Below are 17873 nucleotides of genomic sequence, written 5' to 3'. Positions count from 1 at the left end.
GGTTCAGCAGAAGGGCTAGAGGATACTGTCGAGAGAATGGCCTCTACCCTTCTAAAAGGCCCTGGCTGTACCAAAGGTCTCTCCACACACTAGAGGGACCCAGTGCCTTGCCGAGTCTGCATCCCTTGCTGCCCGCAGGGCTGTTTTTGCTCTGGGAATGAGACTTGCAGCTATGGCCATGACAGGTGTCCTCCCCATCCTGAGCAGCTGGGTTTATCATCCTGATGTACAGTTTGCCCAACACCTCCCCCACAGCCAAACAGCCTCATCTGGTTCTACTCTCCCTTTTTGCCCTGGTGCCCATGGAAACCAGCTGGCAGACAGGAAGTAATTTCTGAGGCTTGAGGTACAACAGATGGCGACTTCCTTTCTTCTCCAATGGAGCCCAAGCGCAGGCTGCTGCTGATGGCATCTGGTACTCGAGCCCTCACAGTGGCCACAAGTGCCAGGCCCACCCTTGACTAGTGTCAGCCAGGAGTCTAGTGGCACAGCTAGGGTTAAGGGACTCTACAGCTTTCATTCTCAGCAAATATTCCATCCTGCAATTTCTGACCTACATTTATTTAACTTTGTTTTTGTTTGTTTTGTTTTAAATTGTGCAAGTAGTCTAAATTCACCACAGAAAAACTCTAAAATACAGATAAATTTTAAATCACCCATGATATGAGCACTGGAAAATAACCACAATGACCATCTGGGGATATATATATTTACAGACATACTAAATATGCTGCTGTGTAGATTTCAATCCCCTATGTTGGGACATTCAGGTTGTTTCCAACTTCTCATCACTACAAAGAAGCTGTGATAAACATCTTCGAATAATATCTTTGCTCACTTATCCAATTAATTCCTTAGGCTATATCCCTAGAAGTTTTAATCCTCATTTTCAAGTACCCCAGGACCCCCCATTACCATAATGTAAGCTCTCTCATGGAATGAACACCCTCCTCCACATATTTATTTTCAAATGCTGCAGACTTTCCTCAAAGAACCTTGCGCATAGAGAAGAAAAAGGCCGTATCATCCAACAGTCAGAGGGAATGTCAACTCCAAGAAAGCTTAGTGCCATGTCCTCTGCTACACAGCCTGTCTGGGAAGCTGAACCACAGTGGCATCATCATTTCCTGCTCTTAACTTAAACCAAACAGCAGGCTGCTACCCTGCTTTGAGAACATTCACGTGTCCAATCAAGGAGTATGTGTCAGGCACTGTTTATGGCGCTGGGGAGACAGCAGAGTACAAAACAGGCAAAACCCCTGTCTCCATGGAGCTTTATCTAGTGACAGTATTTGGAAAACTGACTGTGTCTCTGGTTTCTACTCTTTTTGCTGCTCTGTAGTTTTCTAATATTTTTCTATATGGTACATGGTCACTTATGAAAATAATAATCCCAAAAAATAAATACAGAAATATATTTAGTTATAACTTATAAAATCTATTTTCTGAAGCTTAAAATTAAATACCACCATTGTCAATAATGAAACCCCTTGTTATCTTCTCCTACGAGCTTCGGTAGCAGTGCCCTCAGTGGTTTATCACAGGTGGCTGCTCAGGTTCTCCACGGGCCCAGGGGGCTATTTCCAGAAAGGCATACCTTGTATTGAAGAGCGCAGCCTTTACAGCAATGGAGATGGCATCAAACAAATTTCCACCACATTCCAGCAGCTAAGGGAGACAGGGAGGGAGGGGGAGAAGAAGAAGGTAGCATCATTTGTTACTTTAAGTATTCTCCCAAGTAAAAGACACTGGTTCCTGAGAAGTGCCAACCAAGTGTTTACAAAGACAAGAACGCGTGGCTGCTCTCCTGGCTCACTGACACACACTGGCTCTTCACCCTAGCCGCACGCGCTGCCTTGTTGCCCTGGCTGTGGTACCACCACTCAGAGGCCTCAGCCTGTGGTGCAGCTCCTCAGCCAGTCAGGCCTGCACTGAAGGAGGAACTCACCACCTGCGTTTTGCCCCAGGTAACTCTCAGTTGCACCTGGCAAGTGTTACTCTCATCTTTGCTAACATATGTCTGGCCTCCAAACAAGTAAAAAATGGTGGCCACTGATGCTGCAGCTGCCACCAGGGCCATGTTGATTAGTGCAGTTACCACTGCACGTAATTACCAATGTACATCCGATGCTCAAACACCTAACACTCCCTGTTCTACCTTAAGCACAGTAACAACTAAGGTCTTTCACACGTTTTTGCCCATAAGCAAAAGTGTAGACTGTACTCGTGCGCTCATTCAACAGGGAGGGTTACAGCGCATTATTAAGAAGAAGGCAACACATCCTTCTTCCTTATTTTAAAGAAGCCTTGGCCTGAGTTATGGAATAAAGCCAACAGGAAGAGAGGAGAGGAAGTCACATGTAGAAAGAAAAGTTGTGTACTTCCGCGTGTGTGTTTACAGAGTCTATCTCCTCTTCATCTGAACTGTCAACTCGTGAGGATGGACCCTGTTGGTTTTGTTCATTCCTTTATCTTCAGAGCCCAGGAGGAAGGGCTGCTGGGAAGGAGGAGCCTGGTGATTATGGAAGACAGGCAGGCCCCAAACCCAGGCCTTCCAAACTCTGCTAAGAATCAACAATCACACCTGGCATGTCTCATGCACTTCATTCATACCCAGTGCAAACGCTAATTCCCGACTTTAAGCTTCCTGGGCAAACCTCCAGTGCAGACACCATCTTTCCTACAGCCTGGTATAATTACTGCTTATTAGAATATGATCCCCCAGCCTGTATTACCAACTGGCTTTGTAACTGCAGCTTGTTTGTCTAGCAACTGGACTAGCTCTCCTGTACCCTGGTTCAAGTACAGACTACAGCATGGCCCCCACCTCTGGCTAGACTCTTGTGCCAGACAGTCTGGCTTGATTCCTACCTTTGCTGGGTAACTGAATAACCCGGGGTGGGACCTAACATCTCTGGGCCTCACGGAGGGTGAAAGCCACACTATCTCCCAGAAGTGTTGAACAACTTAGTATCTGTAAAGCCCTGAGAAGTGTGTCTGGCACATAGTAGGCATCAGCTAAGTGTTTTAAGATAAATACTAATTTGCTCTTTCATCTTCCCATTGTTGTCCTCACAGACTGTCTGAGTGCATGTGCATGTTCTCCATCTTCACTGTTGACAGCCCAGGTTCCTAACCCTGGCTATGCAGGGTCAGGGAGCTTATTAACAATGCAGGGTGAGGCCCTGGAAACTGCTTTTTACTCCAGGCCCTAGGTGGTCCTGATGACTGGCCAGGGGTGAAGACCACCGTTTTACACTCTGCTGCCCACAGTATCTGCTTTATGCAAGGAAAGTGCTAGATAAATGCTGACGTCTGCTCTAGCAGCTGTGAGGCCTCCAAGCTGGAGAGGACTTGGAGAGCACCTCAGCCAACCCTTCCCTGACAGGTGGGCTCAGGGGCCTGCCGGCCAGTCAGAGCCCTTTCTACTGTCCTGCACCACGTCCCGTTAAGGCCGGACACAAACACTGGTTTTCAACATTCTGGCTTATCACCAAAAGATGAAATCGAGAGGGCAGAATGCTGAACCCTAAGTATCGCCTGAGGGGCCCCCGAAGGGCAGGCACCCAACTCCAGGCCTCAGCTTGCCTGCCTGGCTCCTCACAGGGTACCACACAACAAGGAACCCAGGCCGGGCAGCGTGCGTCTGACACTCTTCTCGGCCACTTGCTGGCCAGGTGTCCTCCGAGCTTCGGTTTCCCCCTCAGTGAAGCAAAGCCATGCTTCTCTATAGGGGGGCCGTGAGGACTAAATGAGATCACATCCCTACATCCCTGGCATATAAGAGGTGCTCAGAGACCCTACCTTCCTCTCTTCCTGCCAAGCAGGCCCAGCCTAGCTAGAATCTTTCTGCTAAACACAGTGGCACAGCCAAGAAGCAGGGGGAGACTGGGGGAGATGTGGAGACCCAAAGCAGCCTGACTGGGCTGTCTGAACAGGCCTACTCGAGCTGGGAGGAAACGGGGAGGTGCTGGACAACTAGTGTTACAGAGAGACTGGACTGTGGTCCCAGAGAGGTCACAGGTGTCCACCTTCGCTGAGGAGAAAACCCCTCCTGTAACAGAGGTGGGGCAGGAGCAGAGCTGGGGAAGGGGAAGGAAGACACGCTTGGTCACAGATGCACCTCCCGTCAGATGCACAAATACTACAATGGCTCTTTTAGGGGAACAAGACAACTTATTCTGTTAGCCTCTGAGGATGACGGCCTTCTTTTCATAAGGTACACCTCCAAACCATACTGCTAGGAAGTACCAAGTAGAAAACCTGCCTCCCCACAAAAATCCTGCTCCTCCTGGGTTTCCCCCCACTGTCCTCTCAGCACCTCCTGGCACCACACACAGCCACTGCCGGGTGCTGTAGTGGCTCCTCCACTCCACCTTCCCTCCCATGCCCAGTGCCACAGACCACATGCGGGTCTCATCACCACTCCTGGGGCCCCTCGCAAGACAAGCCTTGTGACCCACCTCCCCACCAAAGGTCGCCTGTACACCGTCAGTGCAATGAAGTCCAAAGCTATCCCACTTGGGGTAAAAAGTATGCCATTAAAGAACTGTGAAGAGCAGAGATGAATGAAGTTTCCATGACGGTAAATTTCTACTCTCATAAAATAATGCAGTTGGGGAAAAAACCAATACTGGAAACAGGTGGATCATCCGACCATAATAGGTTTCAAGTAATTGTGCCTGCAATAAAAGTATGAAAGCATGGAAGGCTGCCCAGTGAATATTTGTTTGAAAGATGGGCTCTGCCTGAGGACTACCCAGACCAGTTGGTAAAAATAAACCACAGGAGATTCATCTTTTGCAATCCAGTGATAGGACTGGATTTCCACCATTTTGCTTCAACATGGACTCAATGTATTCAATGTATTTTTAGATGTAGGACAAAAACTTACTCCCCAAACAAAAGCCTATCTCCTACCTCACATGCATGAAGTACGTTCCCACCAAGGCAGAAAGCAATTACGTGAATGACAAAAAGTAATTGACCTCATTAATAATATAATTTTTAAAATGCTTTTCTAATTCATTAAAAACTTTTCTGAAGATGACAACATTTCAAAAGCTCATATCTTCTTCCAAAATAGGTAAAACCTTTAAAAAAATATTAGAGAAGAAATCCAAATGCAAAAAGTCTTAAAAAGAAAGGCCTGGAACTTCCCTGGCAGTCCAGTGGTTAAGACTCTGCCTTCCACTGAAGGGGGCGTGGGTTCAATCCCTGGCCAGGGAACTAAGGTCCCACCTGCTGCAGGGTGTGGCCAAATATTTAAAAAAGAAAGAAAGAAAGGCCTGCAGGTGACCAAGACACAAGGCACCCGAGACACTCCTGCTCACCATATATCCCTGCTCATGGAAGAAGCATGCTGGTTCTAAGCTGAGATAACGTCCCTATGATGTTCACCAGTTTTTCAAGAGCCTGCACTGAGAGAACAGGCTTCTTGCCAGAATCAAAAGAGCATCAGGCCCCCTCACCAGGCCAGCCTCCTACCAAACCACAAGTGTGCAGGGCTGCACCTCCCTGGGCAGCTATGAAGCCTGACTCTTATCGTTAATGACTGTAGGCTGCCAGTTCCCGCCTCCTCAAAACCAGGACGTGTAAGACTACCTGCTTGGTAGGAATCAAACTACAAATACATCCCGCTTACCAGAGATGAGAAGAAGCAAATGGACTTGTAATTTCATTATTTTTACCCATTAGCATCAGCATTCAGAACAGCCCTAACCTGCTAGACAATGGTAAGCACTGCTCTCTTTTGGTTAGCTGTGCCCATCTATTATCAAATTAATTTAAAAGTATCCAGAAAGCCCTTCCCTGTTTCATGCAGGGCCGACAATTACAGACAGCTGGGCTGTTCCTTGCATGAAGTTCACTATCAGTCCACAAGATGGGCTTTATCTTCAGATTCATTGAAGAACCTGTTTGGTCACTGGCTTAGCCCTGTGCCCTCAATATGACGTGGAAGATGTAGCCACTAATCTTAAGGTTCATAAAGTTAAATGAAAAGGAATAAAATAGACCCAACAAGAGCCTGTACATGAACAAGAGACTGGCAAAATTAATCACAGCTGTGAGAAAAGTTACTGCCAAGTGCCAAAAACTGGGCAGACGAGTATTTGGGAGGGAAGCACCAGGAAGGAAACGGAGGGCTAGACTAGAAAGACTCCTGCAGGCGCAGACTCTGGAGGAGGGAGGAGGCAGGGCCTCAGGGGCCTCACTCGGGAAACGAGGGACTCAGAGTAGCTGGGCTACAGGGTGTTTTCGAGGGAGGATGGCTTGGTGAGGTCACGAGCCAGCTCTGGCACTAAACAGACCTGGCTTTGAGGCCCAGTACCACTACTCACAAGCTGAGACCTCCTGGGCTAGTTACTTGACCTCTCTGTGTCTTAGTTCCCTCATTTATAAATGGGGAAAACAAGTGCCCACTCACAAAACATTTGTAAGGGTTACATGAAGATGCATGTAAAGAGCTCATCATCTTTCCATTATCCTTCTTGTCTAAACTCTGCCCATCAACTCTGTTTGGCACCATCTAGAGAGCATCTCGTGTTTTCTTCTCCCCTGACAGCCTCCGTGGATAATTTTAGGTGCTACCATGATATGACTGTAACTTTACTGTAAGATGGCATTATACGTGCACTACTATGTTGTATTTAATTTAAAAATTATTACAGGAGACCAATCTTTTCCCAACTAACCTCACCCTGGAAATTGAAAGCATCCAACTGAAGACTGAAAAAGCAGTGGGAGGAAAGTAGGCCAACTGGTTTCCAACAAAGGTAGAGTATGGCCAGTACAGCAATGTGATACTTACTAGCACATCCACGTAGAGAATCCAGCAATGCTCCCGAGGACTAATGCACAGGGACTTCAGGTCGACGCTGCTCTTGTTGTTAAATATCCGGTAGAGGGTGTTAGCAATCTCTGTGCCAAGGTCATCACCTCCCCGACCTTCAAATTCAGGGGTAGCGTTGGCTGAACTATATAGAAGGGCAACAGAAAAGGGGTGAGTCTTGTCGAATGCAAAGAGCAAAAGGGCAGGCTTTGGTTCCAGTTTCCCTGGGGGATGCTGGAAGAACCAGAACTATGAGGAAAGTCACTGAAATGAGGAAAGGATACATCTGACACTTTTCCAGCCTCCAGACACACGCAATGAGCCAGGCCAGGACCATGTTCTGGATGTGTCAGTGTGTGTGGTGGGAGTTCCCACTGACCTCTACAGAAGCCATATTTATCCAAAGAGAAACAAGAATGCTGGTAAGATGAACCTCAGCTGGTAATAACAAACACTTGTATCTTGAGGGTATAATAATAAAGACTCTTCTCTGGCAGGCCCAGAGAGGCCTAGAGAATCAGTCTGGCCTACAGAGGGGTTACATTATATACACCATCCCTAGATGATGATATGATACTCTCAAAACAAAAACCACAATGTAGGTACAATAACTTTCCTGGAATGATTTAAAAGATATATAACAGTATGCCAGAGTTATGTTATTAACTTTAGATTATCATGGTACTGAAAAGCAGGAAAATAAGACTGTTGGCTGATTTAAATATTAGGTTCTCTTTTACTTCATTTTTCTAGAGAAAACTTTTTCCTTTTTAGCCTCTTTAATTTTATGCCAAATCACCTCAACAAAGAATGAACAAGCATCGACATTCGCCACCCTAAGCACTACTCCAAGTGTTTAACAGGAAATTTTTGAGGGTTCTGGCTTAATGAAAACAAATCCTTAATACACTTGTGAGATATGCAAACATTCCAGTAATCATTTTATTGTAATAAATAAGGCCTAGAAAGATAAGAAATCAGTTGTTTCAGTATGGTCTCTACAAAATCACATATTGAAGCTTTCTGGTCCCCATCCATCTGTCCATCCACTCATCCACCTGGAAGGTCCCGGGCCCTATGCTAGGCACTGGAGACCTAGAGACTGAGCAAGGCAAATGCAGACCCTAAGTCAGCAATTCCAGTTGCTGGGGGGAGTCACACGATAGCGGGCAAACAGGAGTGGGGGGGTGGTCAAGAGGGATGTCAACCAGTGTTGAGGGTTATAGGAGTCCTTGAACCTGAAGATGAGTAGAAGCTGGTCAGACCACAGACACGCAAGGGGATTCCAGGCAAAGCAAAACCTAAGTGAAGGCTCAGGGCTGTACCCACCCCGTTTGTGTAATGCTGAAAGAAACCTCACCTAATATACTTAAGTGTCCCTTTTGTCTGGTCCATTCTAATATAGATGTAAGATGAATCCTAAAACAATGAGAGTGTATCATTGTGTAATAACTTTGCTACTCTCATAGTCTTCCCTTACAACTACGAGCCAGCAGAACCCCAATTTAAAACCCCTATGAGAAACTTCATTACTGTCATAGCAACCTCACTGTTCCCTCACTGCCTCTGCCAGACTCCGGCCCTAAGCCATGAAAAGAAGCTCATTTATGGGAAAATAATCAAGTCACTAGAGACCAAGTTCATTATTTTGCACAGCTAGCAAAAGACAACCTGTTTCTAATTTAAACGCTAAGCCATTAAGTCCCATCTTTTAAGTGTTTTAAAACGCATCTAAATAGACCACTGTGTAAACAAATCCAGGCAGAGATGCTTTTGCTTAAAATGTTGACCTTTCCCTGATTACAGTGGGCCACATCCTCCTGGGAGGGGCTAATTACCGGGGATTGACTCACTAACGCTTTTAGAGACCCAAGGGATGGTTTAAGAACTTCCCAGGCCAATCGGCTGAATAATCTACCTACCAAACCACCCCCCATTGGTTTTTTTGACACTGGGCTGGTTTAAAGTGGAAAATTTTCCCATTTTAAAACGTTTTTCTTTTTTTTCCTTTTTAAAATACAGGTTAACTCTTTCAGCATAGCTGGTGGCCAGAGAAAGGAAGGTTTAGATGCTCAGGAGACTACGGAAAGCTCCTGCTCTGGACTCTCCCTGAATGTGTAATTCAGCATGCTTGGCTTGTAGCCTAACATTAGTCAGGTCAGCGCTCCTTGGGTCTGTCTTATGCCTCAAGGTAATGAATGGGTGCTCTGGTCTTGGGACTTATTACTAGACCACAAATGTTGGAGTCAACGAATGCAGACCAAGGGAGTCCTAAATAAAAAGCTTCTCTATTAAGTGCCAAGTAAAAAAAGAGAGCAAGAGAATGCAGGCTGGTAATCCTAGACTCCTGTTCGCAGGCATCACAATATATTCTTTCAGTAGAGGAACATATACTTGGGTTTGGTTTGTTTGTTTGTTTGTTTTTGGCACAAAACAAGTGGTTTCTATAATTACAATTACGAAAACCAATTCAGATCCTTCATAAAGTATGACCCAGCCCCTCTTCCAGGGCTGGTGGGAAATTGCTTATTGAGCTGGATAAACATAAAAATCCTGGGAACGCTGCCCCTCCCAGTTCTCCAACCTCCTGACTTATCACCTCAACTGTGCTCCTCCTGCTTGGCACATCTCTGGTTTAACTGGATTAGGCTGAGATCAAGGCCATGTCTACCTGGAACAGGACTTCAGACACTAGGCCCATTGTTGTTTCCCTTGCTGTCAATCTAGCCTGCAAACCTGTGAAGCCTTACAGCCAGGCCAGGCCAGGCCCACGGCAGAAAAAGTGATTTAGTAGGTACCTGGGCCAGGGATGACTCCGGGCCTTACCCCTCTAGTCATCTAGCCCCCAGGTAGGTCCCAATTCCTCAGGGAGCACATGTGCTCACTTCTGAGCCTGCAAAAGCTTCCCTATAAATGGGTATGGGAACAGTGGCACGTTCTGAGTGTTGCATCGTAAGCCCTTGTTTGCAGTTCCTGGGAGAATTATATCGTTAGCTCTGTAGACGTTCAGAGCATAGCGAGCCTCAAATGACTTCTGCATGTTGCCTCTCTGCTTTGCCCCCACCCCCAGCCCTTCAGCGGAGAATGGTGCCCGCTTCAAGCAGCACGAAGTAGGTAAGGAACAGAGATCAAGTGGCTCCACCCACCAATTCAAGGCTTGAAGCTTCCAGTTCAATATTAGTGAAAAAAAACAAGTGGTCACATTTAAAAGTAGTTGAGATCCCAGAGAAGTGACAAGCGCCGGGCATGCTGAAATGTCTACGAACAAAACGTGTTCTCCTCACTTCCTCCAGTTACAACCCGCAGACTCTCTGAGAGACCAAACACAGCTCCTAAACCCATGAACATGGTGGCCAGAGAGCCAAGAAGTGGCTTGATGGTCTACCACATGGTAGTAACCAGAGTGAAACACCAGCTCACTAAATTCTTACCTTCTGGGCTTTAGATGGAAAACATTTTTTTCCCAAAGTTTCAAACTTCTTATTTAAAATGGCCTATTCTCAGGCTACAACTAACAAAACAAAGACATAGAGACAGGAGTCAGAAGGTCCGAGTATGCTCCCAGTTTAGTCAAAGTGCGGCCAGGCATCTCTGCAGCAGATCTCAGGAACCCCAAGGTTTTCCTCCTCCACTGGTATGGGGATCAGGGTCTGTGTCATGGGTACCCTTTCCTAAGGGCATCATTTCTAAGACCCAGAGAAAATCATTGGGGTGGGAGAAGGTGTCTACCCCAGGCTCCATATATTATTCCAAGTAGACAAACAGAAGTAGAAGGAATTAGCAGAAAAGCAATTTGTTTTCTGTGACCTCTCTGGTAACTACCACTGGTAATTTAAATAATTGAAACATGAAAGTTGCTAGTAAGTCAAACTGGGCTCAGCCAGGCAGGAGGTCCCCCCGCCCTCCCCGCCAATTACTTTCCTCCCACTGGGTAACAACTCTGTTGCAGCCTGTGGATGGGTGCATGCCTTGAGCTCTCCAGCAGAGGCCCCATGCCTGGGGCCTGGATGGGGTTGGGGGCAGCACCCTTATGGCTGGGCATAGCCACAGGTGCCCAGAAGCCATTCCTATTCATTGGATTGAAATAAAGGGGTTTATTTGTTTACACAATTATGAGTTGCTCCTTGAATATGCAAATGAGGTTCTGATAAAGGTGGCAGCCAGTGGCGCTCTGTAACCTCGCTCTTCTTTGCAGGAAAATGGGGTTTTATGAATCTCTCATGGTGATTCTACCCACTGGGCTGATCACACTGAGCCACTTAAAGACACCGAAGGGTGCCACCTTGAGAAACAGACTCAGGAGAACTCCCTGGGAAATAGAGTTTCTGGGCCTGGTGAGGTTCTCTTGAGACTTACAAAGGGGGAAAAGAGACCAGCAGGCAGCCACTCTCAGCCAGGAGAAAGAGGTTTAATTCTAGAAGCCAGATCTTGGGAAGAGGCAGCTCAAAGGCTCCTCTTACCCTGGAGCCACCCTCTTACAGCTGGGACAAGAAAGGGACAAGAGCAGCAGGCTAACTGGAGTCATGTTCAGACACAGAACCACAATGAAACGTGTCTCCTATACCAAGCATCTGAGTGCAACACCCTCTCTTTGGTGTGGCTGGGCTGACTGCCTTTGGTCTGCCTAAGATGAATGAGGCGGAAGGATACTGAAGAGGAAGAAAAGGAAAGCAAATTACAGCCCCTAACACATGGCGTCTGCTCCTCAGTGACTGTTTACTGCACCGAATCAGGCAGATCAAGGCAGGAGTGGCATTTTTTTCTTCCTTCACGAGCAAAGCAAAGGATAAGTTGGAGGCCTTAACAAGTTCACCATCATGCACAGCAACTTAAAGCATAGGCCGATTCCACTGGACAACTCAGACTGCTGAGAGCAGCTGGGCAGAAGCAGGAGGAAACTGCTCTGGAGGGGCCAGGGTCAGGGCAGGGATGGGCTGGAAGGAAAACTGGCCAGAAAGATGAACGCAGACACATTCTGAAAACTCTAAGCAGGATATCCCTCTAAAGCTGGCTCCTGCAGGCTACATGAAGCAGAAAGAGCAAAGACTCAGCACTGGATAGACCTGAGCTGGCATTACTAGCTGTGTGATCCCAGGAAAGTGACTTACCCTCTCTGAACCCCTTTTGTCATCTCTCTCACAGGAGTGTTGTGAGGATCAACTTCTGTGTTTGGAAGTGAAGACTGGAAGACTGTAACTCGCTGTGCAAATGTGGGTTACCATCTTTGCAGAAAAAGGCTGACATTGCAGGTGCAAGGCTGCTACCTTTAGAAGGGTCTGCTTGCAAGGTTGGTCCTCAGCTGGCATCTGGGCACTTGGCTCTCAGAGTGGACTCAGTCAACAGTAAACTGGGTCTCCTGTGCCTAGACTGTGCAAATAATGTGGTTTATGCTAAACACCTGCTTTCCTTCTGGGAGTCTGGAACTTTGGTATGTGTAAAGCAGAGGGTGCCTATGTGACCAGCCCCAATCAAAATCTTGGGTGCTGCGTCTCTAATGGGTTTTCTTAGGCAGAATCATCACACACGTGTTGCTGCATTTCTGTGATAATCACAGCTCTGAAAACAACTCCATGCTCTATGCTAAGTCCCGTGAGTCCTTTCAGGAAATGTCTGAATGTGGGGGGTGGTCTTGCCACCCCTCCCAGTAAAGTACCAATATTATATACCTGCACCTAGCGTGAGCCGATAGAGCCTTACCCACCTCAAGAAGGTCTGCTGTCACCACCTAGCTAGAAGAGGAGTTACAGATAGAAGATGAGACTGGGCTGGCAACCCGATAAAAAGCCCCAACCCCTAGAAGGGGAGGTAACACGAGGGAGAGAAAGAACACTTTTGAAAGTCCACTGAACCAGTCATTGTGCTGGATGCTCACTCTATTTTCATTACTTCGCTTCCTCATCATCACAACAGTATTATTATCTCAATATTTTAGATAAAGAAATTTAGGCACAGAGGGACTGAGTAACTAGCCTGAGGTCACACAGCTAGCCAGAGAAGGAAGCCAGCAAAAAGGCTGGCTGGCTGGCTGCAGAGACTGCGGAGTCTCTGCTTTTCCCCGTACCCACACTGCCTGCCCAGCTGCCACCCCCTCGGCCTGTCAGGCTGATTGGCTGGCCCTAGTCCCTGCTCTGCCAAGCGAGTCATGAAAAGTTTTCTGCAAAATTAGAGCAGGAAGAGAAATAGGACATCATTTAATTTGACTCTTACAACTACCATGTGCCGGGCTACCTGGCAGACACCCTCCTTTTTCAGACAGGGAAAATGAAGCCCAGCGAGGGCCAGCTGATTAGGACAAGGGCAGGGCCTGAGCCAAGGCCTCCTTTCACATTTCCCAGTGCCTGGTACACAGGAGAACTCAGTAAATACCTGCCGGCTGGTGAATGATGATTAAATACAAAATAAAAGTGGGCTCAACAAGAAACCAGAGGTTAATTCTCTGAATCTTCTATCTTTTAAAGCATTTTTCTTTAAAAACATCTGCAGAGTACTGACCAGTCAACAAAGAACTCCAGGTAACCTTCATTTGGTTTCTCCAGCTTCGGCGTCCCCATTTCTGCTTTCACTCCCACCAGGATGTCTGTGTGACCCTGCAGACACATGCAAGAAGGGTCCTCACTCAGGGCAGGCAGCCAGGCACCCAACCACCCCCTCCTCTCCCAGACGTACGCCTCCAGGGGACTCGCTTAGCATCAGTGCTGAGACTTGGAAAGTGGCCCTTTGAGAAGGTGAGGGGTCCTTCAGATGTATACAGACCCCCTCCCAGAGTTTGGCTTGGGTCTTAGATTTCCCTTGGAACAATATGCACTCCAAAAGCCCAGAGGGGCCTGCAACTGGTTCCCTAGAGCCTACCCATTCCTCCACCTGGGTACAGACTGTGGCCACAGTACTCACCAGCTTGACTCTGGCAGACCCACTGGTGTTGGACACCATGTCAGTTTCCACTTCAACACATCGGTAGTCTTCACAGCCACGGCCATCCATGCGGAGGTCTTCCTGAGTGCAACAATCAAAATCCTAAGGTTATAATCCTAAACCTCTAACAGACTCTTCAACTGACTCACTCCTTTCCCCCCACAGAGAAATATGTGGTACAACAACTCCTTTTCTCTTAGTGATTCATCCAAAAATTCTGTCCTCATAGGTAGTAACATTACTATTTTACAAATGAGGAAATGGAGACTCAGAGAAGTTAAGCGACTCATGTCCAAGGTCCCACAGCTAGGGACAGCAAAGCTCAGCTTCCAACCCAGGTCTGTCGGAGCACGAAGTCCAAACTATGTACCACTATACAGAACAGGCACACACAAACAAAATCTGAACAGACAAAATAAAAGATGTCTCTTTCCAAATCTGCAATTCTGAAGTCACAAGAAGTATGGATTGCCAGAGCTACAGGTACAACTGTCTTGGCTGTAGCCCTCCTACCCCCCAAACCCAATCAGATCTAGTCTGTAAATAGCTAAAATCAACTAACTGGTATCTTCTAAAAGATCTTCTAAAACAGGCATTCTCTAGAACAGGGTCAACAAAGTTAGGCCTGCGGGCCGCCTGTTTTCATAAGCCGTTCTACTGGAACACAGCCGTGCCCACTCGCTCAGGTATTCTGTGGCTGCTGTCATACCACAGCAGCAGAGCTGAGGAGTTGAGATAGAGACCACATGACCTGCAGCCCCCAGATCCTTACTATTTAGTCCTTCACAGGAGAAGTTTGCCAACCCCTGCTACAGAGGATGGGTTTCAGGGTGGTCTACGTACTGCCTGGCCTTATCCCCAGTTATTTACTTCCTCAATTATTTACTTCTATCAGTATAACTCATAGATAACTATTTTATGCTGTGCTTGTAATCCAGTACTTCCATTATTTATCTTGTTGCTCCAAGTGTCCCAGATTTGGCCACTGGGAGCTCCTTTGGGTTGGTTCTTGCATTCTCTCAACATGTCTCCAATCTCTTCTGAGCACTTCTTTACTTCTGACAACACAAGGTGTTCCAGCCACTTGTATTTTACCTGCCCCAGCCCTGGGATCAGCCCTTTTTCCAAGGAGCCCTGGTTCCTTTCATTGCAGAATAGTACTTAGAAACCAGGATCTGGGTGCTAAGTAGGTTCATTGCTACAGGGGTATCATTCCTTCTAGATCGTCTCGGTAGAATAGTGCTAGAAAATATACGTATGTGTGCTAACCCACACACATACACACACCTATATTTATTTCTGTATCTATCCACATATCTGTTAAAAAGTCATGTGTTCATACTGAGAGTTGGTTCTAACCTACCTCCTTGTCTTATTTGTAACTTCTTTCTCAGACAGGGAGGAACCCGGCTCTCATTATCTACAATGTATTTATGTATTTGTTAAATCTCTGTATATACATAAAGTAGTTTCAGAATTACTACGCCATACCCCTGTGAAAAACAAAATTTACTAATACAGTATTTGTGTAGAGTTCTTTTTGTCTTTAGCCTTACAGCACCCACTCAAAATATTGTTTCCAGTTGTCTTTCCCCATCCTTCCTGTGCCTCTGTTACTCATCTGTACCCCTGTCAGTTCATTTGTAACTGCTGGGGTTCCATTTTGGGTCCCCCACATCCTGGCTACTTTTAATTACTATCACCAGGGCTCTAAGAGTCAAAGCTATCAGAAAAGGTGTGCTCAGAGAAATGTCACTCACCCCTCATCCCTATTTTCATCCCCCTCCCACCTTCCTACCCCCCCACTCAAAATATTGTTTCCAGTTGTCTTTCCCCATCCTTCCTGTGCCTCTGTTACTCATCTGTACCCCTGTCAGTTCATTTGTAACTGCTGGGGTTCCATTTTGGGTCCCCCACATCCTGGCTACTTTTAATTACTATCACCAGGGCTCTAAGAGTCAAAGCTATCAGAAAAGGTGTGCTCAGAGAAATGTCACTCACCCCTCATCCCTATTTTCATCCCCCCCCCCCCTTCCCCCCCCCCCCCCCACCAGCGCCAGGCAGGTAACCAATCTCTTTAGTTCCCAGTCCATCTTTCATGTACATCCTTTGCACAAATGAACAGATAAGAGTATTTTGAATATCCCTTATTTTCCTTTATAAAATATGGCATACTACAGATACTCTTTTACACGTAGCTTCTTTTTCTAAACAATTAACAATACATATGCAGGAAATCACTCCACATCAGCTCATAGAGATTGTCCTCATTCTCTGTAAACATTTTTTGAAAGCTCTTTCTTTCAGCAAAAAAATCATTAGCCTCATCAGATTCTCAAAGGGATTAATGCTTCTCAAAATGTTAAAACAAAAACCAAACAAACAAACCAAAACCAAACAAACAAGCCACCACTGTTCTGAAGTATGTATCTGTCAGAGATTTATCTTTAAACTGCTTGGCTCACTGCATATCTGATTGACTTTTTTATTTTGAGAAATTAAAATACAGAAAAAGAAAACACTGAATACTCCCACCACACAGTACCAACTACTACCATCTGTCGTGTTTGTTTCAACTCTTTAAACTCCTGTTAAAGGAGAGAAAATAAACATCCTAAATCAGGTTGAAGTCCTTTTGCAGCCAGTCGGCTCCAAGACATCCCCTCCCAGCCATCCCCTCCCTGGAGGCAATCCCTGTCTGAAGCCTGGGGAGACATGTTCTTGAAAAGCAACAGAATTTCAAGTCTAGAAGAATGAGTCTCCTGAACTCTACAGAGTGAGTTCTCTTCCCTGGAGGATCCCAAAACTATATAGCTGTGTCTCTTCACAACCCCACCTACCCCTACCCACATGAAAGCATCCTAGGTCAATCTCGGCTTGCCCCACCCCCCAGGTGTGCCCCTGCTAGGAAGTGAACACCTGGCCCAGAAACAGCATTTACAATGAGTCCTTGGTGAGTTGTAGGGATGGCACAAGTGTGAGCAATCACTAGGAGCATCAGTCATGGCCTCCAGGCCTGGTCCTGCCATTAACTAGCTGCTTGACCTAGGACTAACCCTAACCCTAACCCTTCCCCTGTAGACTAATTTCCTCATTTGTAGATGTAGAGATTGAATTCGACGGCCTCAAAGGTGCGTCTCTAATTCTGTGGATCTATAAATTAAAAGAGCCACAACTATTTGCAAGAACTAATAGTAGCTACTATTTAATGTGCATTTACTATCGACCAGATAATGTGCTAGGAACACTGTACAGTTAACATGTTGAATCTTCACAATAACCCTATAATGTAAGAGAGCAAATTTTCATTCCATTTTACAAATGGGGATCAGGTTGAAAGATGCTAAATGGCTGGCCCAACGTCATAGCCGGTAAATAGCACTTGAATTCCAAGCCAGAGCTCTTAACCCCAATTCCACACAGTCTCCTGCATTCTAAAGAGTCTCTTCACCGTGCAAAGGAGGCAACACAGGCCTCCCTCAAAGGACGAACTGGCTGGCTATACCAGTTCGTCCTAATGATGGTGCTGACGACTGTGAAAGCAGGGAGGCCGCAAGGCTACAGGGCTTCCCACTATTGCTTTAAATTACCACTCACTCTAGTCACAACCCTTTGTAGTGACAACCCACTGTTCCAAAATGCGGCTGGAGGGGTGTCAGAAAACTGGGCCTCACCAGAGCTTGCCTTTCCAGCCTTTAAATCAGTCTCTGCCCCCTGGGGAAGGCTCAGTCAGGAAGGCTCGGGTGACAAGTAAGAGATAAACAAAAAAGGTACAAATTTCCCTTTCCAGGGACGCATAAAGTATAATTTTTTTCATAGAGAAAAGCACACACAGGAGAAAAACAAAGTCCATGAATCACTGCACACAGGACTTTTTAAAAATCCACTTTTCCTCATAAAAGGCTTAGGAAGTCGCCAAACCTGCTTGGCCTGGCTCAGAGCCTGACGCCCTACCACAATTTTTATTCATCTGTAGTACCCAGGAGCTAAGGAATCAATCCATGTGTGAACACTTAAACATGGGCTGCCCTGAAGTGAAAGCTCCATTTAAAAAATCAATAGAGGGCTTCCCGGGTGGCGCAGTGGTTGAGAGTCCGCCTGCCGATGCAGGGGACACGGGGTCGTGCCC

General features: G+C 46.5%; 1 protein-coding gene across 1 annotated transcript in view; it reads right to left on the bottom strand.

Annotated features, from left to right (window-relative positions):
- Window positions 1–17873, bottom strand: part of EXOSC7 (exosome component 7) — a 30576-nt gene that overhangs the window by 7860 nt on the left and 4843 nt on the right. The window contains exons 2-5 of the mRNA XM_007463895.1: window positions 13724–13825; window positions 13325–13419; window positions 6812–6977; window positions 1598–1668 (exon numbers count right to left, since the gene is read on the bottom strand). Coding sequence (XP_007463957.1) covers window positions 1598–1668; window positions 6812–6977; window positions 13325–13419; window positions 13724–13825 — 434 coding nt within the window. The remainder of the gene's footprint in view (window positions 1–1597; window positions 1669–6811; window positions 6978–13324; window positions 13420–13723; window positions 13826–17873) is intronic.

The sequence above is a fragment of the Lipotes vexillifer genome, unplaced genomic scaffold (genome assembly GCF_000442215.2).
Source record: "Lipotes vexillifer unplaced genomic scaffold, Lipotes_vexillifer_v1.1 scaffold1227, whole genome shotgun sequence".
Classification (NCBI taxonomy): Eukaryota; Metazoa; Chordata; class Mammalia; order Artiodactyla; family Lipotidae; genus Lipotes; species Lipotes vexillifer.
This window is presented reverse-complemented; position numbering and strand designations above follow the sequence as displayed.